This window comes from Pristiophorus japonicus, chromosome 7 (assembly GCF_044704955.1).
Source record: "Pristiophorus japonicus isolate sPriJap1 chromosome 7, sPriJap1.hap1, whole genome shotgun sequence".
In the NCBI taxonomy this organism is placed as follows: Eukaryota; Metazoa; Chordata; class Chondrichthyes; family Pristiophoridae; genus Pristiophorus; species Pristiophorus japonicus.
The window spans coordinates 113,842,014-113,863,948 of NC_091983.1; the positions used below are offsets into that span (position 1 = coordinate 113,842,014).

Below are 21,935 nucleotides of genomic sequence, written 5' to 3' on the forward strand. Positions count from 1 at the left end.
CACTTTAAACATTAATTGGAAAATCTAGCTAATGGCTCTTCGGAAAGACACACTGAATAAATTTGCTGAGCCACTGTGGGAACTCCATCTCCGTGATTCCAGATCCCATCATTAATGTCATTTATTTAAGACAACAGCAGATGGTTGTTTCATCTGCAATGTTCCAGAACAATTAACACTGACAGCTTCAGGAATGTGTCAGCAAATAAAGCAGAAACAAAATGACCAACTTACATTTTATAAGTTTTCTCTGAGTACTGGAAAATTTATTTTTCTAAAATGTATTTATGGTATCATTTGTAGTAGCTATCCAGTCTAGCACAAAATGGTCATGTTATTTTAAAATCAAATACTGTAATACAGTCTCCTACTGACAGACTGAATATGCAGATGATTCTTCTCTGAAAATTCACAAGCCACATTGCAGCAAAGTTGGGTTTAATTTCCATCAAATGCATTGCTATATCCTTATGGACTTCTATATTAAAATAAATAAAATCTGAAATTATTTACTCCTATGCTTTCATGTCCAAGTTTGACTTTTCAGTTAAGGTCAGACAATCAATGTAAATGCCAAGAGCATCAGTGTTACACTGTTAACTGGTTTTCTTCCTCTCATTTTTGCCTACATATTCACATCAGGTGATTTTTACCCCTCGAGTATTTGCTGATCCTTGACATTACAGCTGTATTAGCCCTATGGTAATATTTTCATCGATGAGCAGGCCGGAAATTAAATTTTAAATCTGAGGTTTCTTAAGAGAGTTGCTGTCTGGAAGAATTAGGAGAATATTTCACCTCCAAAGCAAAGTAATTTGTTCCTGACACTGCCATGCTAACAACTAGATGCTTTCTTTCAAGCTTTTACACCTCGCGATAGCCAAAGAAAGAGAGAAAAACTGGATAAACCTTTCAGCTTTGTTGGTTTCTAAAGATGTTATCAAAATTAATGATACATGTTCAAACAGTCCAAACACATTTGTACATAAATCATTTTCTACAGATTGTAAACAATTACTTTTACAAAAATAAATCCTAATCCACCTGTCTAATTAACAGGTGAAGCTGCATCCTCACTTAGAACATTCTTTTTGATTAAAAGAAAATAAAAAGAAATACTGTAGACATGCACCAAAGATGCAGGTTTGGTGATTTAAAACCAAATTCCAATTTGAATGTTTTGTATTTATAGAATCATACAGCACAGAAGTAGACCATTCTGTCCATCGTGCCTGTGCTAGTTCTTTGAAAGAGCTATCCAATTAATCCCACAAATCCCTCTCTTTCCCTGTAGCTTTGCAAATTTTTCCTTTTCAAGTACAGGTACAACATCCGAAATACGGAATTATCAGAATCGAGTCCGTTTCAGTTTTTGGGTATTTCCGGATTTCAGACAAGAAAATCAATAGTCTAAAATCCGGAATCCTCGACTGAATCCATGCCGGATTTTGAGCGGTGAGGTCCGAAATTCGGCAAAACCCGAAATCCGGCACAGATTTGGTTGTGGATTCTGGATTTCAGACGATTTTCTTGTCGGATATCCGGAATCCTCGACCGAATCTGTGCCGGATTTCAGGTTTTGCCTCAAAAATGTTTGTTTTCCAGACAATAATTCCAGGTTCCGGACGACTCCATCACCAAGTAAAATGTCCATTTTTTGGACAATTATGGTTTTTGGAGTTCCGGATTCGGGACGTTGCACCTGTATATTTCCAATTCCCTTTGAAAGTGATTATTGAATCTTCTTTCACCATCCTACAGGCAAGTGCATTTCAGATCATAACTACTCACTGCATAAAAATATTTCTCCCCCATCTCCCCTTTATTGCCAATTATCTTAAATCTGTGTCCTCTGGTTATCAACCCTCCTGCTACTGGAAACAGTCTATCCTTATTTACTCTATCAAAACCCCTCAATTTTGAATACATCCACTAAATCTCCCCTTAACCTTCTTTGCTCAAAGAGCAATCCCAGCTTCTCTAGTCTCTCCACATAACTGAAGTTCCACACCCCGGTATCATTCCAGATGAATTTATTGAATATATTTCTTTAGCTTCTACTAATTTCCGTTCAGTGATTTTCAAAAATATTTGAAGAGAATAACTTTCAAAAACTTTACTCAGGTAAAAGTTTGTTTGAGTGCTTTTCCCTCCATATAAAACAAGAGGCTGTGTGTGTCTGTGAGAGTGAGTGAGTGAGAAAAAAACAAGTGTACTGATTGCACACCTGGTAGCTTCTGTTTTGTATTCTATGAATTTTAGAAGCTCTATTAAAATGAGAGAGGGAGAGACAGCGAAGTGGCTCATGACGAGAAAGAGACTAAGATCAGAACGAGAGAGAGTAGGGCCGATTTGAATTACCTGGGAAGTGTGTCCACTACTTGCCCATTCTTACTGGCATGAGGCCCAAGGCATTTGGAGGTTGGGCCTCATTTACATTCTTGGGTGGGGGGGGGGGGGGGGGGGGAGAGGTTTTGGTCCGTGGCAGGCAGCGGACCAGGAGTTTTTTTTGTGGACCTCCTGTTCCTCATCAAAAAAATTATAGACAATTTCTGCGCCATTTCATGCACATCTTCGACTGGTACTTTTAAGGATGGCTGGTTAGGCCATTCACCGCCTGGTACAAATGAGTAGAGTTTGTACAGTGCATGCTCTGCCCGTTTGTAGCTCAAAATTGTAATCATGGTCCAGTGGAGAATCTCTATTTGCACATTACAAGTAGCTTCCAGCTGAAACAGGCGGGCGCTCCAGCTGCCCATCTCAGGGTCTTACCCAAGATGGCAGTAGCCAGAGTGACAGTGACCCAAAGCCATGTTTGAGCCATTACCACTCCATTTACATGGGAAGGAAGGAGATAAAATTGATCTTTTCTCATGCTAATAGTTCAATTTTCAATAAAAATGACGAGTTGAATTTTGAAGCTAATTATTTATTTCATCTGTTTTGTTGACAATCAGAAAAGGTAAATGACATTTGCTATACACCTAAGCCAGAGATTCAAATTGCTATTAACTATGAGACAGAGAGCATGAGAGAGGAATGCCAAGTGTCTTCCTTCAATTTAATTTAAAAAAAAACAAGTTGAATTTTAAAAGCAAACAAAGTCTCTTTAGGAGAAACAGATATGAGGCAGAAGTGAGGGGGTAGAGTGTGTGTGTCGGGGGGGGGGGGGGCAGGGTGAGGGGAAGGGATAGGGTAGACTGGGGGAAAAAGTTTGAGGGGAAGGGAACATTTGGCCTCTCACCACCTGCCCATGAATGGAGTGATTGGAAGTGGAGAGATTGGCTAAGAGAGAACTAAATGATACTGGAACAAGGGGGAGGGGGGAGAATACAGGCAATATGCAGGTAGTTCTAAGGAAAAGAGGCAGAGGTTGTAAAGAAGGAGAGGGGTAGTGGGAATGTAAAGGAGATGCAAAGAGAGCAAAAAGGTGAGGGCAAGTATGATATATAGGGCAAGGCAAGGAAAGGGAGCTGTTAAGGAACACACTTTCCCCACAACTCCCACCACTAACGCAACCTGTTGCTGCTGGTGACTCCTGCCCTCCATAACACACACCACCTCTCACCCAAAAGGAAATGAAAAAGAAAGAAAAAGGCAGAGAAGAAACAGATGGGGACTGTTGTGTATCTGTAAAGCATGCACTCCCATGTTCCGCCACCAGGGAGCTCATCCCCTGAAGTCCCAAGGGATCCCAGCATCCCTTGGGAGCACTGTATATAAGCTGGCCCCTAAGGCCTGTTCCTCACTCTGGAGTGTCTTATTAAAGACTGAGGTCACTGTTACTTTAACCTCCCTGTGTGCAGCCTCATCTGTGTTAGGAACACAATAACTGGCAACGAGAATACGAATCCAACTCAAAGATGCAGCAAACTGTGGGCATCCTGGAGAAGTTCTCGGAGGGTGCGGACTGGGAAGCCGATATCGAGCGGCTAGACCAGTACTTTGTAGCCAACGAGCTGGACGGAGAAGGAAGCGCTGCAAAAAGGAGAGCGGTCCTCCTCACGGTCTGCGGGGCACCGACCTACAGCCTCATGAAGAATCTTCGGCCTCCGGTGAAACCCACAGATAAGTCGTATGAGGAGCTGTGTACACTGGTTTGGGAGCATCTTAACCCGAGGAAGAGCGTGCTGATGGCAAGGTATCGGTTCTACACGTGCCAGTGATCTGAAGGTCAGGAAGTGGCGAGCTACGTCGCCAAGCTAAGGCGACTTGCAGGACAATGTGAGTTTGATGGCTACCTGGAGCAAATGCTCAGAGCCTCATCTGTGTTAGGAACACAATAACTGGCCACGAGACCATCCTACGAAAACTTGACTGTAGAGACACTGACCCTCAGTAAGACCATTGCGATAGCACAGGCATTTATGTCCACCAGTGATAACACCAAACAAATCTCTCAGCACACAAGTGCTAGCAATGTTCATAAATTAACTGGAACTGTATTTGCGAACAGAAATGTACAGGGCAGAAACATAGAAACATAGAAAATAGGTGCAGAAGTAGGCCATTCGGCCCTTCTAGCCTGCACCGCCATTCAATGAGTTCATGGCTGAACATGCAACTTCAGTACCCCATTCCTGCTTTCTCACCATACCCCTTGATTCCCCCCAGTAGTAAGGACTTCATCTAACTCCTTTTTGAATATATTTAGTGAATTGGCCTCAACAACTTTCTGTGGTAGAGAATTCCACAGGTTCACCACTCTCTGGGTGAAGAAATTCCTCCTCATCTCGGTCCTAAATGGCTTCCCCCTTATCCTTAGACTGTGTCCCCTGGTTCTGGACTTCCCCAACATTGGGAACATTCTTCCTGCATCTAACCTGTCTAACCCCGTCAGAATTTTAAACGTTTCTATGAGGTCCCCTCTCATTCTTCTGAACTCCAGTGAATACAAGCCCAGTTGATCCAGTCTTTCTTGATATGTCAGTCCCGCCATCCCGGGAATCAGTCTGGTGAACCTTCGCTGCACTCCCTCAATAGCAAGAATGTCCTTCCTCAGGTTGGGAGACCAAAACTGCATACAATACTCCAGGTGTGGCCTCACCAAGGCCCTGTACAACTGTAGCAACACCTCCCTGCCACTGTACTCAAAACCCCTCGCTATGAAGGCCAACATGCCATCTGCTTTCTTAACCGCCTGCTGTACCTGCATGCCAACCTTCAATGACTGATGTACCATGACACCCAGGTCTCGTTGCACCTCCCCTTTTCCTAATCTGTCACCATTCAGATAATAGTCTGTCTCTCTGTTTTTACCACCAAAGTGGATAACCTCACATTTATCCACATTATACTTCATCTGCCATGCATTTGCCCACTCACCTAACCTATCCAAGTCGCTCTGCAGCCACATAGCATCCTCCTCGCAGCTCACACTGCCACCCAACTTAGTGTCATCCGCAAATTTGGAGATACTACATTTAATCCCCTCGTCTAAATCATTAATGTACAGTGTAAACAGCTGGGGCCCCAGCACAGAACCTTGTGGTACCCCACTAATCACTGCCTGCCATTCTGAAAAGTCCCCATTTACTCCTACTCTTTGCTTCCTGTCTGACAACCAGTTCTCAATCCATGTCAGCACACTACCCCCAATCCCATGTGCTTTAACTTTGCACATTAATCTCTTGTGTGGGACCTTGTCGAAAGCCTTCTGAAAGTCCAAATATACCACATCAACTGGTTCTCCCTCGTCCACTCTACTGGAAACATCCTCAAAAAATTCCAGAAGATTTGTCAAGCATGATTTCCCTTTCACAAATCCATGCTGACTTGGACCTATCATGTCACCTCTTTCCAAATGCACTGCTATGACATCCTTAATAATTGATTCCATCATTTTACTCACTGCCGATGTCAGGCTGACCGGTCTATAATTCCCTGTTTTCTCTCTCCCTCCTTTTTTAAAAAGTGAGGTTACATTGGCTATCCTCCACTCCATAGCAACTGATCCAGAGTCAATGGAATGTTGGAAAATGACTGTCAATGCATCCGCTATTTCCAAGGCCACCTCCTTAAGTACTCTGGGATGCAGTCCATCAGGTCCTGGGGATTTATCGGCCTTCAATCCCATCAATTTCCCCAACACAATTTCCCGACTAATATGGATTTCCCTCAGTTCCTTCTCATTACTAGACCCTCTGACGCCTTTTAGATTCGGAAGTTTGTTTGTGTCCTCCTTAGTGAATACCGAACCAAAGTTGGTCCGCCATTTCTTTGTTCCCCGTTATGACTTCCCCTGATTCTGACTGCAGGGGACCTACGTTTGTCTTTACTAACCTTTTTCTCTTTACATATCTGTAGAAACTTTTGCAATCCCTCTTAATGTTCCCTGCAAGCTTCTTCTCGTACTCCATTTTCCCTGCCCTAATCAAACCCTTTGTCCTTCTCTGCTGAGTTCTAAATTTCTCCCAGTCCCCGGGTTCGCTGCTATTTCTGGTCAATTTGTATGCCACTTCCTTGGCTTTAATACTATCCCTGATTTCCCTTGATAGCCACGGTTGAGCCACCTTCCCTTTTTTATTTTTACGCCAGACAGGAATGTACAATTTTTGCAGTTCATCCATGCGGTCTCTAAATGTCTGCCATTGTCCATCCACAGTCAACCCCTTAAGTATCATTCGCCAATCTATCCTAGCCAATTCACGCCTCATACCTTCAAAGTTAACCTTCTTTAAGTTCTGGACCATGGTCTCTGAATTAACTGTTTCATTCTCCATCCTAATGCAAAATTCCACCATATTATGGTCACTCTTTCCCAAGGGGCCTCGCACAACGAGATTGCTAATTAATCCTCTCTCATTACACAACACCCAGTCCAAGATGACCTCCCCCCTAGTTGGTTCCTCGACATATTGGTCTAGAAAACCATCCCTTATGCACTCCAGGAAATCCTCCTCCACCGTATTGCTTCCAGTTTGGTTAGCACAATCTATGTGCATATTAAAGTCACCCATTATAACTGCTGAACCTTTATTGCATGCACGCCTAATTTCCTGTTTCATGCCCTCCCCAACATCAGTACTACTGTTTGGAGGTCTGTACACAACTCCCACTAATGTTTTTTGCCCTTTGGTGTTCTGCAGCTCTACCCATATAGATTCCACATCATCCAAGCTAATGTTCTTCCTAACTATTGCATTAATCTCCTCCTTAACCAGCAATGCTAACCCACCTCCTTTTCCTTTTATTCTATCCTTCCTGAATGTTGAATACCCCTGGATGTTGAGTTCCCAGCCCTGATCATCCTGGAGACACGTCTCTGTAATCCCAATCACATCATATTTGTTAACATCTATTTGCAGTTAATTCATCCACCTTATTACGGATACTCCTTGCATTAAGACACAACGCCTTCAGGCTTGTTTTTTTAACACCCTTTGTCCCTTTAGAATTTTGCTGTATAGTGGCCCTTTTTGTTCTTTGCCTTGGTTTTCTCTGCCCTCCACTTTTCCTCATCTCCTTGTTGTCTTTTGCTTTTGTCTCCTTTTTGTTTCCCTCTGTCTCCCTGCATTGGTTCCCATCCCCCTGCCATATTAGTTTAACTCCTCCCCAACAGCACTAGCAAACACTCCCCCTAGGACATTGGTTCCGGTCCTGCCCAGGTGCAGACCGTCCGGTTTGTACTGGTCCCACCTCCCCCAGAACCGGTTCCAATGCCCCAGGAATTTGAATCCCTCCCTGCTGCACCACTGCTCAAGCCACGTATTCATCTGCGCTATCCTGCGATTCCTACTCTGACTAGCACGTGGCACTGGTAGCAATCCCGAGATTACTACTTTTGAGGTCCTACTTTTTAATTTAGCTCCTAGCTCCTTAAATTCATTTCGTAGGACCTCATCCCTTTTTTTTACCTATGTCGTTGGTACCAATGTGATCCACGACAACTGGCTGATCTCCCTCCCTTTTTAGAATGTCCTGCACCCGCTCCGAGACATCCTTGACCCTTGTACCAGGGAGGCAACATACCATCCTGGAGTCTCGGTTGCGGCCGCAGAAACGCCTATCTATTCCCCTTACAATTGAATCCCCTATCACTATCGCTCTCCCACTCTATTTCCTGCCCTCCTGTGCAACAGAGCCAGCCATGGTGCCATGAACTTGGCTGCTGCTGCCCTCCGCTGATGAGTCATCCCCCGCAACAGTACCCAAAGCAGTGTACCTGTTTTTCAGGGGGATAACCACAGGGGACCCCTGCACTACCTTCCTTGCAGTGCTCTTCCTGCTGGTCTTCCATTCCCTATCTGGCTGTGGACCCTTTCCATGTGCTACTCACGTCATTCTCAGCATCGTGGATACTCCAGAGTGAATCCACCCTCAGCTCCAACTCTGCAACGCGGTCCGTCAGGAGCTGGAGGCGGATACACTTCCCGCACACGTAGTCTCTACTTACCGACTGCAGCACCGGGAGCCCTCCAACAGCGTGCTGGGATGCCCCCCCGCCCCAGTGTGTCTCTGTCAGTGTCTCTATCTCTCTGTCTGTCTGTCTTTGTGTGTGTCTCTCACTCTGTGTCTGTAAGTGTCTGTGTTTCTGACAGCAAGGGGAGGGGGAGGAGGGGGGTAGAGGGAGAGAGGGGGGGAGCAGAGGGAGGGAAGGGGGTGGCTTGGGGGAGAAGGGGGAGAGAAGGGGGAGGGGTGGAGAAGGGGAGGGGGGAGTGGTGGAGAAGGGGAGGGGGGAGGTGGGGAACGGGGGAGAAGGGGAAGGGGGAGAAGGGGAAGGGGGGAGGGGGGGAGAAGGGGGAGGGGGGAGAAGGGGGAGGGGGGAGAAGGGGGAGGAGGGGAGAAGGGGGAGGAGGGGGAGGGGGGAGAAGGGAGAAGGGGGAGGGGAGAGAAGGGGGAGGGGGGAGGGGGGAGAAGGGGGAGGGGGGGAGAAGGGGGAGGGGGAGAAGGGGGAGGGGGGGAGAAGGGGGAGGGGGAGAAGGGGGAGGGGAGGAAAAGGGGGGTGGAAGGGGGGAGGAAAAGGGGGGGAAAGGGGGGTGAAAGGAAAAGGGGGGGAAGGAGATGGGGGGAAAGGAGATGGGGGGGAAACGAGATGGGGGGAAAGGAGATGGGGGGAAAGGAGATGGGGGGGAAAGGAGATGGGGGAGAAAGGAGATGGGGGAGAAAGGAGAAGGGGGAGAAATTAGACGGGGGGGGAAAGGAGATGGGGGGGGAAAGGAGATGGGGGGGGCGGGGTGGAAAGGAGAAGGGGGAGGGAGGCTGAATGGGCCGGACCCACCCGGGCCAGAGACTTCGGGCAGGGCCCGTCCCCAGCACCAGATTTACAGGTAGGTGGCATTGGGTCGCGTCGGGATTGCGGGTCGGGTTGGGGGGAGCGCGGGTTGGGGGGGGTGGGGGGAGGGAGGTCGGTTTGGTTCGGGTCGGGGGGTGGGAGGGAGAGGGAGGTCAGGTCGGGGGGGGAGGGAGGTCAGGTCGGGTCCAGTCCGGGGGTGGGGGTGAAGCGGGAGTCGGGTTGGTGTCGGGTCCGGGGGGAAGCAGGAGTCGGGTCGGTTCCAGACTGGGGGGGTCGAGTCGGGTCCAGTCCGGGGGGTCGGATCGGGTCAGGTCTGGGGCGGGGTGGGGGTGGGGGTGGGGAATGTGGGAGTCGGGTTGGTGTCAGGGTCGGGTCCGGTAGAAGTGGGAGTCGGGTCGGTGTTGGGTTCGGTCCGGAGGCGAGAAGTGGGAGTCGAGTCGGGTCGGGAGGAAGCAGGAGCTGGGCGTGGGAGGAGCCTTATTCACGCAGCCCCAGTGAGGCCATTTGGCCAGGGCTAAGGGCTGCGTGCTTCGGCCCCTCCCACACAGTTTTGGGTGCGTGGAGCTACTGCATATGCGCGCCCACTGTAGCGCGCATGTGCAGAGGTCCCGGCACTGTTTTCAGCGCACGGACCTGGCTCCGCCCCCTACAGCTCGTGCTGCGCTGCGCCGAGCTGCAAACGACCTGCAGGGAGCTGGAGAATCTGGAAGTTTTTTTTAGGCGCACTTTGTGGCGCGAAAAACAGACGTCCAGGCCGGGACTGCGCCGTTCTAGGCGCGGCTCGAAACTTGGGCCCTTTATGTGTGGGTTTCAAACCTTCACTGAGAAGAAGAAGGATTAAGTTTACTGGTAACCTAACTCATTAGTTGACAGAACTAAATATTAGAGAGGTTCAAAATTGTTATATATGCTAACTTGTATTTACTCTGTACAGCCACCAGAGGGCTCATTCCCCTGAGTCTCAAGGGATCCCGTAATCCCTTGGGAGTACAGGTATTTAAGAAGACTTCACAGGCTGGAGAGGCACTCTGGAGACCTGCAATAAAAGGCTAAGGTCACAATTTACTTTGAGCTCACAGTGTTCAGTCTGACTCTTTCTCCATACACAACTGGGGATGAGATACAGATAGCGAACCCAAAGATGCAGAGAACAGTGGACATCCTGGAGAAATTCTCAGAGGGAGATGATTGTGAAACTTTTGTGGAACGACACGACCAACACTTCGTGGCCAACGAGCTAGATGGGGAAGAGAGCGCTGCTAAACATAGAGCAATCCTCCTCACCGTCTGTGGGGCACCAACGTATGGCCTCATGAAGAATCTGCTCACTCCAGCGAAACCCACGGAGAAATCGTACGACGATTTGTGCACACTGGTCCGAGAGCATTTGAACCCGAAGGAAAGCGTTCTGATGGCGAGGTACCGGTTCTACATCTACAAAAGGTCTGAAGACCAGGAAGTGGCGAGTTATGTTGCCGAGCTAAGACGCCTTGAAGGACATTGTGAATTTGAAGGACATTTGGAGCACATGCTCAGAGACTTTTTCGTACTTGGCATTGGCCACGCAAGCTTTTGACTGTAGAGACCCCAACCTTGAGTAAGGCCATAGCGATAGCCCAGATGTTCATTGCCACCAGTGACAATACTAAGCAAATCTCTCAGCACACAAGTGCTGCTACAAGTACTGTGAACAAAGTGATGTTGTTTTCGAACTGTAAGGTACAGGGCAGGTTACACATAACTGCAGCTACACGTCCGTCAATGTCTCAAGAGTCCACCATCAAGGGTGATGAATGCAAGGCCATTAACACCTTGTTGATGCTGCAGGGGTGATCATCATTTCCATTCATGCCGATTCAAAGGATACGTTTGCAAGGTCTGTGGAACAATGGGACACCTCCAACGAGCGTGCAGGCGAGCTGCTAAGCCTGTTAAACCTGCAAACCACCACGTTGCAGAGAAGGACAGATCCACGGAGGATCACTACGAACCAGAGCCTCAGATAGAGGAGGCAGAGGTACATGGGGTGCACACATTCACCATGAATTGTACACCGATAATGCTGAATGTTGAACTAAATGGACTCCCTGTGCCAATGGAGCGGGACACGGGCACGAGCCAGTCAATCATGGGCAAAAAGACTTTCGAAAGGTTGTGGTGCAACAAGGCCTCAAGGCCAGTCTTAACTCCAGTTTGCACGAGACTAAGAACTTACACTAAAGAACTGATTCCTGTAATCGGCAGTGCTGCTGTAAAAGTCTCCTACAATGGAGCGGTGCACAAGCTACAACTCTGGGTGGTACTGGGCGATGGTCCCATGCTGCTTGGCAGAAGCTGGCTGGGAAAAATACACTGGAACTGGGACGACGTCCGTGTGCTGACGACACTTCATGTGACCAGGTCTTAAACAAATTTCCTTCGCTGTTCGAACCAGGCATCGGGAAATTCCAAGGAGCAAAAGTGCAGATCCCATCCACCTAATTCCGGGGGCGCGACCCATCCATCACAAGGTGAGAGCAGTACCGTACATGATGAGAGAAAGGGTAGAGATCGAGCTAGACTGGCTGCAACAAGATGGCATTATTTCACCGATCGAGTTCAACGAGTGGGCCAGTCCTATTGTCCCAGTCCTCAAGGGAGACAGCACCGTCAGAATCTGTGGCGATTACAAAGTAACTATCAATCGTTTCTCCCAGCAGGACTAATACCCACTACCAAAGGCCGACTACCTCTTTGCAACGCTGGTGGGAGGAAAGACGTTCACGAAGCTGGATCTGACTTCAGCCTACATGACGCAGGAACTGGAGGAATCATCGAAGGCCCTCACCTGCATCAACACGCACAAAGGTCTTTTTGTTTATAACAGATGCCCGTTTGGAATCCGATCAGCGATGGCGATATTCCAGAGAAACATGGAAAGTTTACTGAAGTCGGTCCCGCACACTGTGGTCTTCCAGGACGACATCTTGGTCACAGGTCGGAACACAGTCGAGCATCTGCAGAACCTGGAGGAGGTTCTTAGTCGACTCAACCGTGTGGGGCTCAGGTTAAAATGCTTGAAGTGCGTTTTCCTGGCACCTGAAGTGGAGTTCCTGGGAAGGAGGATTGTGGCGGACGGCATCAGGCCCACCAACTCGAAGACGGAGGCAATCGAGAATGCACCGAGGTCACAGAACGTGACGGAGCTGCGGTTGTTTCTGGGACTCTTGAATTACTTTGGTAACTCTTGCCTTGTCTCAGCACCCTGCTAGAACCACTACGTATCTTACTACGAAAAGGGGGCGAATGGGTTTGGGGCAAAAGCCAAGATAATGCCTTTGTAATAGCGAGAAAATTGTTATGCTCAAACAAATTGCTTGTGTTGTATGATCCATTTAAGTGTTTGGTACTAGCATGTGATGCGTCGTCATATGGTGTCGGGAGTGTATTACAACAAGCTAATGAATCTGGGAAATTGCAACCAGTTGCTTATGCATCCAGAAGTCTGTCTAAGGCTGAGAGCCTACAGCATGATTGAAAAAAAAGCGTTAGCGTGTGTCTATGGGGTAAAGAAAATGCATCAATATCTATTTGGGCTCAAATTTGAATTGGAAACTGACCATTAGCCACTGATATCCCTCTTTTTGGAAAGCAAGGGGATTAATATGAATGCATCGGTCCGCATCCAGAGATGGGCGCTCACGTTGTCCACATACAACTATACCATCCGTCACAGGCCAGGCACAGAAAACTGCGCCGATGCTCTCAGTAGGCTGCCATTGCCCACCAAGGGGGTGGAAATGGCGCAGCCCACAGATCTAGCCATGGTTATGGAAGCATTTGAGACTGAGCAATCACCCGTCACTGCCCAGCAGATCAAAACCTGGACAAGCCAGGACCACTTATTATCTCGAGTCAAACGCCGTGTGCTTCACGGGAGCTGGTCCAGTGTCCCAGTGGAAATGCAGGAAGAGATAAAGCCGTTCCAGTGGCGCAAATGAAATGTCTATACAGGCAGACTGCCTTCAGTGGGGCAATCGAGTAGTGATCCTCAAGAAGGGCAGAGATATCTTCATCAATGACCTTCACAGTACCCACTCAGGCATTGTAATGATGAAAGCGATAGCCAGATCCCACGTGTGGTGGTCCGGTATCGATGCTGACTTCGGAGTCCTAGGTTCACAGATGTAATACATGCTCGCAGTTAAGCAATGTACCCAGGGAGGCGCCGCTAAGTTTATGGTCTTGGCCCTGCAAACCGTGGTCTAGGGTACACGTCAACTATGCAGGCCCGTTCTTGGGTAAAATGTTCCTTGTGGTTGTAGACGCGTACTCCAAGTGGATTGAATGTGAGATAATATCGGTTAGCATGTCTGCTGCCACCACTGAAAGCCTGTGGGCCGTGTTTGCCACACACGGCTTACCCGATGTCCTGGTGAGCGATAACGGGCCATATTTTACCAGTGCTGAGTTCAAAGAATTCATGACCCGTAACGGGATCAAACTTGTCACATCTGCCCCGTTTAAACCAGCGTCCAATGGTCAGGCAGAGAGAGCAGTGCAAACTATCAAGCAAGGCTTGAAGAGGGTAACTGAAGGGTCACTGCAGACTCGCCTATCCCGAGTCCTGCTTAGCTACTGCACGAGACCCCACTCATTCACTGGGATTCCACCTGCTGAACTGCTCATGAAAAGAGCACTTAAGACAAGGCTCGTGTTAGTTCACCCTGATCGACATGAACAGGTAGAGAGCAGGCGGCTTCAACAAAGTGCGTACCATGATAGCGCAAATGTGCCATGTGAGATTGAAGTCAATGATCCTGTATTTGTATTAAATTATGGACAAGGTCCCAAGTGGCTTCCCGGCCCTGTCATGGCCAAAGAGGGGAGATGGGTGTTTCAGGTCAAACTTTCAAACGGACTCATTCACCGGAAACACTTGGACCAAATCAAACTCTGATTCACAGACTACCCTGAGCAACCCACCTTGGACCCTACCTTTTTTGATCCCCGAACACATACACCAGTGGAAACCGACACTACGGTTGACCACGAAGCAGAACCCATCATCCACAGCAGCCCTGCAGGGCCCAACACACCAGGCAGCCCAGCAAGGCGAGCTGCACAGCAGCCCAGCAAGGGCCCAACAAATGATTCAACAACACCAGCTTTCACACCGAGATGATCAACCAGGACAAGAAGGGCCCCAGATCGACTCACATTGTAAATAGTTACACTATTGACTTTGGGGGGGGAATGTTTTTATATATGTGGACTTGTATTTACTCTGTACATCCACCAGAGGGCTCATTCTTCAGAGTCCCATGGGATCCCATAATCCCATGGGAGCACAGGTATTTAAGAAGGCTTCATAGGTTGGAGAGGCACTCTGGAGACCTGCAATAAATGGCTCAGGTCACACTTTACTTTGAGCTCACAGTGTTCAGTCAGACCCTTTCTCCATTCACAACAAAAATGATGTCTGTGAAAGTGATAGAGGTACAGCATCATCCGGAATCTGGAAAATGTTCCGGAAATCGGACCCGCTGCAATCCCCCCACCCCCTTCACTCCTCCGCCTTGGGCTGCTGCTGACCTCACCTCTGCCTCGGACCACTGCCGACATCGCTCCTGCCTTGGGCTGACCCCCCCTCCCCTCCCCTCCTCGCCTACCTTGGCCCAGGTGTTTCCATCTCGGGACGTCGGAAAGACATCCCAAAGTCCTGAAATACCCGAACCTGGGCTTGGATGTTTCTGGATTCGGGATGTCAGAAAGACGTTCCAAAGTCTGGAAATACACAATGCGGAATGGCTTCGGTCCCGAGGCTTCCGGATTTTCGACGCTGTACATGTACAAGTCAAATCAGGACTAATTGGAACGATTTTATGAACTAACTCAACACAGCATCAAGTACTTTTAACTTTTTATCCATTTCTGCAATCATACAGTTAAGATAATTTGAGGAGCACTGCAGGTGAATCAGAGATGTCTTATATTTTAAGCACTTTTAAAATTTTTGTTTGAGCAGCAAACTTATTCATTAAACTTCATGGAGCAAATAATGGAGAATCATGTGAGTGCCATCCCAGCATCATCAAAACATCTTAAAAGTCCTTTGTTCCTCAATGAAAGGCAGAGGATGCTGGAATGGATGTACATTCATTTATCTGTATACAAAGTCCAGCATATTATGATATTCGTTCACATAATGAAATGTTAATTCTGCCTTTTATCAATGGATTAACTACTTATATGTTTAATACTAGGCTATGGGCACAGAGTACAGTTCACAGTTTCTATATGAATACCACCCCTCTTCCCACCCCGCCTCCCAGTAAGTTTTCCAACCCCATAATTTCAAATGACTTTCAGTTGTTGATACTATGGAACCTATGATAGTGGCACAGTGATGCGTTTTACTTAGAATGTGGAATTGCCACAGAAGTTAATTAATTAAAACAAAATCGAAAACCGCTAATAGGCACGTATCATCACATTTCATCTTTACGATTTTGTTTACAAAGCACTCCATCATAGGCAGTCCCTCGGAATCGAGGAAGACTTGCCTCCATTCTTAGCATGAGTTCTTAGATGGCTGAACAGTCCAATACGAGAACCACAGTCTCGGTCACAGGTGGGACAGATAGTCGTTGAGGGAAAGGGTGGGCAGGGAGCCTGGTTTACTGCACGCTCCTTCTGCTGCCTGCGCTTGATTTCTGCATGCTCTCTGCGATGAGACTCGACGTGCTCAGTGCCCTCCCGAATGCACTTCCTCCACTTAGGGCGATCTATGGCCAGGGACTCCTAGGTGTCAGTGGGGATGTCGCACTTTATCAGGGAGGCTTTGAGGGTGTCCTTGTAATGTTTCCTTTGCCCGCCTTTGGCTCGTTTGCCGTGATGAGTTCAGAGTAGAGCGCTTGCTTTGGGAGTCTCATATCTGACATGCGAACTATGTGACCGGCCCAGCGGAGCTGACCAAGTGTGGTCAGTGCTTCAATGCTAGGGATGTTGGCCTGGACGAGGACTCTAATGCTTGTGCATCTGTCCTCCCAGGGGATTTGCAGGATCTTGCGGAGATATCGCTGGTGGTATTTCTCCAGCGACTTGAGGTGTCTACTGTACATGGTCCACGTCTCAGAGCCATGCAGGAGGGCGGGTATTACTACAGTTCTGTAGACCATGAGCTTGATGACAGTTTTGAGGGACTGGTCTTCAAACACTCTTTTCCTCAGGCGGCCGAAGACTGCACTGGCGCACTGGAGGCAGTGTTGGATCTCATCGTCAATGCCTGCTCTTGTTGATAGGAGGCTCCCGAGATAGGGGAATAGTCGACGTTGTCCAGGGCCATGCTGTGGATCTTGATGTCTGGGGGGCAGTGCTGTGCAGCGAGGTCAGGTTGGTGGAGGACCTTTGTCTTACTAATGTTTAGCATGGCCTATGCTTTCATACGCCTCGGTAAATACGTCGACTATGTCCTGGAGTTCAGCCTCTGTATGTGCACAGACGCAGGCGTCGTCCGCGTACTGTAGCTTGACGACAGAGGTTGGAGTGGTCTTGGACCTGGCCTGGAGACGGCGAAAGTTGAACAGCTTCCCACTGGTTCTGTAGTTTAGCTCCACTCCAGCGGGGAGCTTATCAACTGAGGTGGAGCATGGCAGCGAGGAAGATTGAGAAGAGGGTTGGAGCGATGACGCAGCCCTGCTTGACCCCGGTCCAGACCTGAATTGGGTCTGTGATGGATCCGTTGGTAAGGATCACGGCCTGCATGTCACCGTGGAGCAGGCGGAGTATGGTGACGTACTTTTGGGGGCATCCGAAACAGAGGACGATGCTCCATAGACCTGCGTGGTTGACAATGTTAAAGGCCTTTGTAAAGTTGAAGGCGGCCATGTATAAGGGTTGGCGCTGTTCCCTGCATTTTTCCTGCAGCTGTCGCGCTACAAAAATCATGTCCGTTATGCTCCGGAGGGGACGAAATCCGCACTGCGACTCCGGGAGAAGCTCCTCGGCCACGGGGAGAAGACAGTTGACAGGAGCTGATGACTGCTGGACGGACCACTGCCTAATCCGATCTATCATCGACATCAACATAGCCCCAAAGCGAAGGGGGCAGCAGAAGCAGTGTTGCAAAAAAGTCAATGCCAGGGCACTTAAGGACCCAGCTAAGAGAGCCCTATACAGCCAGCACCTCACAGCTAACCTGGCGTACTTTGATGACCCCGAGATGCAGAATGTCCACAGCACTTGGTCTGCCCTCCAGGCCTCCATAACCAGTGTCTGCAAAGAGACGCTCGGTAACTCAACCAGGAAACACCAGGAATGGTTTGATGAGAATGATCAGGAGATTCAAGAACTAAACAGATTGCAAGCGCAGAACATTTCTGAGCCTTAAACAGCAACCCAACTCGGGAGCAGCAAAGCAGCATTACAGACGGCTAAAGGCTAAGGTCCAACAATAAACCCGGGACCTAAAGAACAGGTGGTGGATGGAGAAAGCACAGGAGATACAGCAGCTGGCCGACAGCCATGATGTGCGAGGATTCTTCACCGCAGTCAAGGCCACATACAGGCCAAACTCCCAAGGCACCACCCCACTCCTGGCCAAGAACAGGGAGACACTCATCAAGGACACCGAGGCAGTCAGGGCCCACTGGAAGGAACACTTCGAAGATCCCCTCAATCGAGACTCTGCCTTTGACTCGACTCTTCTCGACTCCATTCCGCAGCATGCTACCTGCCATCTCAGTGAGACCCCAACACTGCACGAGGTAGAAAAGGCTGTAAGACAGCTAAAAAAACAAGGCTACGGGAGTGGATGGAATCCCTGCTGAGGCACTGAAGTATGGTGGAGAGGCACCACTGGCACGAATAAACAATCTCATCTCTCTCATCTGGAGGGAGGAGAGCATGCCGGGAAATCTTACAGATGCAGGGATCGCGACCATCTTTAAAAAAAGGGACAAGTCCGACTGCGGCAACTACAAAGGAATTTCCCTGCTATCAACCACTAGGAAAGTTGTCGCTACAGTCCTCCTCAACCGTCTTCTCCCCGTGGCCGAGGAGCTCCTCCCGAAGTCGCAGTGCGGAAAGCACTAGGGAGTAAAGGGTTATGGGGAGAGAGCAGGGAAGTGGAGTTGAGTCCATGATCAGATCAGCCATGATCTCATTGAATGACGGAGCAGGCTCGAGAGGCAAATGGCCTACTCCTGCTCCTATTTCTTATGTTCTTATAGACATTAAAATCCAACAAAATCAGCATACAGTCAGCAAAAATCACAGCAGATGCTGTTGTATGCTGCAGGCATGTGTGCTGGAGCGTATTTTAAAGTAGGATAAAGGTCATCCTATATTAAGATTAAATAATAATTAGGTACCATTCAATGCGTACATATTTGAAGGATATATCTAAAAATGTAAGATTACACAGGTGCGTACCCTGTCATGGTCAAAATTTTCACAGGTTACACCAACTCTTGTACTGGAATTAACAACAATCTTGTATTGGCATTTTATACACAAGATATTCATATCACAATTACTATGTGTACAGGATACTAACCTGGGGTATTTTCTTCCTTTTCTGGCACACACAAGAGATTTTTTGCATGCTAGTTCTTCATCAGAGACAGAGTCCTCAGCATTCCTCTTTCCTTGAACAGCAGCTTCTGAGGGCCAATGGTCATGTGAGCATTTCCTGTAGATCAAACAACGCTACATTTAAATTTGAATCAATAAACATTTTTTATTGAATTTTATGCTCATCAAATTGAAGCATGCTAGCGCTGCAGAGTAAAACATTTTCTACTTTAGGCATCTAGCATACCAAATCAGATGTCCATGGTTAGATGAGGAGTAAAGTTCCCGCTGCCCTAATAAATCATAGAATCATAGTAAGGTTACAACGCAGAAGGAGGCCATCCGGCCTGTCCAGCTCATGTCGGCTCTCTGCAGTCAGTCTTGTCCGCCCTTTTCCCGTAGCCCTGCAATTTCTTTTTGTTCAAGTATTTATCCAATTCCCTTTTGAAAGCCATGATTGAATCTGCTTCCACCACCCTATCAGGCAGTGCATTCCACAGCCTAACCATTCACTACAGAAAAATGTTTTCCTTCTCACCTTTGGTTCTTTTGTCAATCACCTTAAATCTATGTCCTCTGGTTCTTGACCCTTACACCAATTGGAACAATTTCTCTCTATCTACTCTGTCTAGACCCTTCATGATTGCCTTAGTCAACATATACACAAGAACACACCCTACTGCACCAGTTAGGCATTTTTCGATTGTCCACATCAAGGACTGGAGTTTGCCGGTGCTCAGAGGGTGGGTTTGGAAGTGGGTCCGCTGTCTAAAATCTAAAAGATTGATAGCAGGGCGGTATTCCGATCCGACCCCGCCTCCACATAAGTTTCCCAAGTGCTGGGTCTGCCTTGATTGCAAGGGGGTTGCAATATAGGAGTAAGGAAGTCCAATTGCAATTATACAGGGCTTTGGTGAAACCACATCTGGAGTACTGTATACAGTTTTGGTCTCCTTACCCAAGGATATACTTGTCTTAGAGGGGGTGCAACATAGGTTCACTAGATTAATCCCTGGGATAAGAGGGCTGTCCTATGAGGAGAGATTGAACAGAATAGGCCTATAGGCTCTGGAGTTTAGAAGAATGAGAGATGATCTCATTGAAACATAAAAGATTCTGAGGAGGCTTGACAGGGTATATGCTGAGAGTCTGTTTGCCATGGCTGGAGAGTCTAGATTAGGGTTCATAGTCTTAGGATAAAAGGTCGGCCATTTAGGACTGAGATGAGGAGAAATCTCTTCACTCAGAGGGTTGTGAATCTTTGGAATTCTCTACCCCAGAGAATTGTGGATGCTCAGTCGTTGTGTATATTCAAGACTGAGATTGATAGATTTTTGTAGTCGAGAGGAACCTTTTATTATTTATATGCCTATAGAAGACTTTTGGATTATCTTTCATGTTGGTTGCCATTTCTCATACACTCTTTTTGCCCCTCTTATTTTTTTTCACTTCTCCTCTGACCTTTCTATACAAGGCATAATTCTCAGATGTATTTGCAACCTGACATTTGTCATAAGCGCTCTTTTTCTGCTTCATCATATTCTCATCCAGGGAGCCCTGACTTTAGTTGCCTTGCCTTTCCCCTTAGTGGGAATGTACCTCAACTGTACCTGAACTAATTCCTCTTTAAAGGCAGCCCATTGTTCATTACAATTTTGCCTGTCAATCTTTGATTCCAGTTTACCCGGGCCAGATCAGTTTTCATCCCACTGAAATTGGCCTTCCCACAGTTGAACATTTTTACTCTAGCTTGCTCTCTGTCCTTTTCCATAGCTAATGTAAACCTTATGATACTATGATCACTGTTCCTTAAATGTTCAACTACTGACACTTGACCTACCTCATTCCCCAGATCCAGCAATGCCTCCTCCCTCATCGGGCCAGAAACATACTGATCAAGAAAGTTCTCCTGAACACACTTCAGAAATTCTTCCCCTCTCTGCCCTTTACACTATTACAATCTCAGTCTATATTAGGATAGTTGAAGTCCCCCATTATTATTACTCTATGGTAATAATGGGGGACTTCAACTATTCCTGGGATGAGAGGGTTGTCCTAAGAGGAGAGATTGAGTAGATTGGGCTTATACTCTCTGGAGCTTAGAAAAATGAGAGGTGAGGTCATTAAAACATACAAGATTCTGAGGGGGATTGACAGGGTAGATGCTGAGAGGATGTTTCCACTGGCTGGAGTGTCTAGAACTAGGGGGCATAGTCTCTGGATAAGGGATCGGTCATTTAAGAGATGAGGAGGTATATCTTTACTGAGAGGGTTGCTTTTCTTTGAAATTCTCTATCTCCAAAGGGCTGTGGATGCTGAGTTGTTGAGTATATTCAAGGCTGAGTTAGATAGATTTTGGGACTCTAGGGGAACCAAGGGATATGGAGATCGGGCAGGAAAGTGGAGTTGAGATCTAAGATCAGCCATGATCTTGTTGATTGGTGGAGTAAGCTCGAGGGGCTGCATGGCCGACTCCTGCTCATAATTCTTATGTTCTTATGTCTACACTGTACTGGAATCAGATCCTCTTTGAAGGTATTCGTTTGTTTTGCCTAGCAACATTTGTTCCAATCCACCTGGGCCAGATCCCTTTTCAACTCACTGAAATCAGCTCTCCTCCAGTTAAGTATTTTTACACTTGATTGTATCATGGTCTTTTCCGTAACTATTGATGTTCTGAACTCAGGGAATTTAGCTATTAAATTGACACAACAGAATTTACTGAACTCCCAAAAAGACAGAATGCCTTTCTCAATCATTATCAAACAGTTTAAACATGGTAAGGGTGTCAATACATTCAATAATAGCATGCCAAATGTCTGCCGCCAGACCACAAGATAAATAATTGCTGATTTATCCTAGGGTTTGATTTGTAGTGAAATCACTAAAAGCCTAAAACTATTTTAAAATGTGCACTAATCAGATCATGGAGCTTATTACTTCCAGATTTCTGCCACAGAGTCCATACCCAGCTCTCTGTAGTCTGTCAGCAGAACAGATTTCCCACATTTCAAACAGGGACTCCATCCTGGCACCAACCACCTCTGCGCAAGTGTAGGCATTTATTACGACATGAGCTTGAACCTACGCCGACCATGACTAATACCTGCCCTGCTTCTGTACTGCTCTTAGGTATATTTGTTCA

At 47.4% G+C, this 21,935-nt stretch overlaps 1 protein-coding gene across 1 annotated transcript in view; it reads right to left on the reverse strand.

Annotated features, from left to right (window-relative positions):
* Window positions 1–21,935, reverse strand: part of l3mbtl3 (L3MBTL histone methyl-lysine binding protein 3) — a 238,339-nt gene that overhangs the window by 54,098 nt on the left and 162,306 nt on the right. The window contains exon 18 of the mRNA XM_070885259.1: window positions 18,774–18,908. Within this exon, the coding sequence (XP_070741360.1) occupies window positions 18,774–18,908 (135 nt within the window). The remainder of the gene's footprint in view (window positions 1–18,773; window positions 18,909–21,935) is intronic.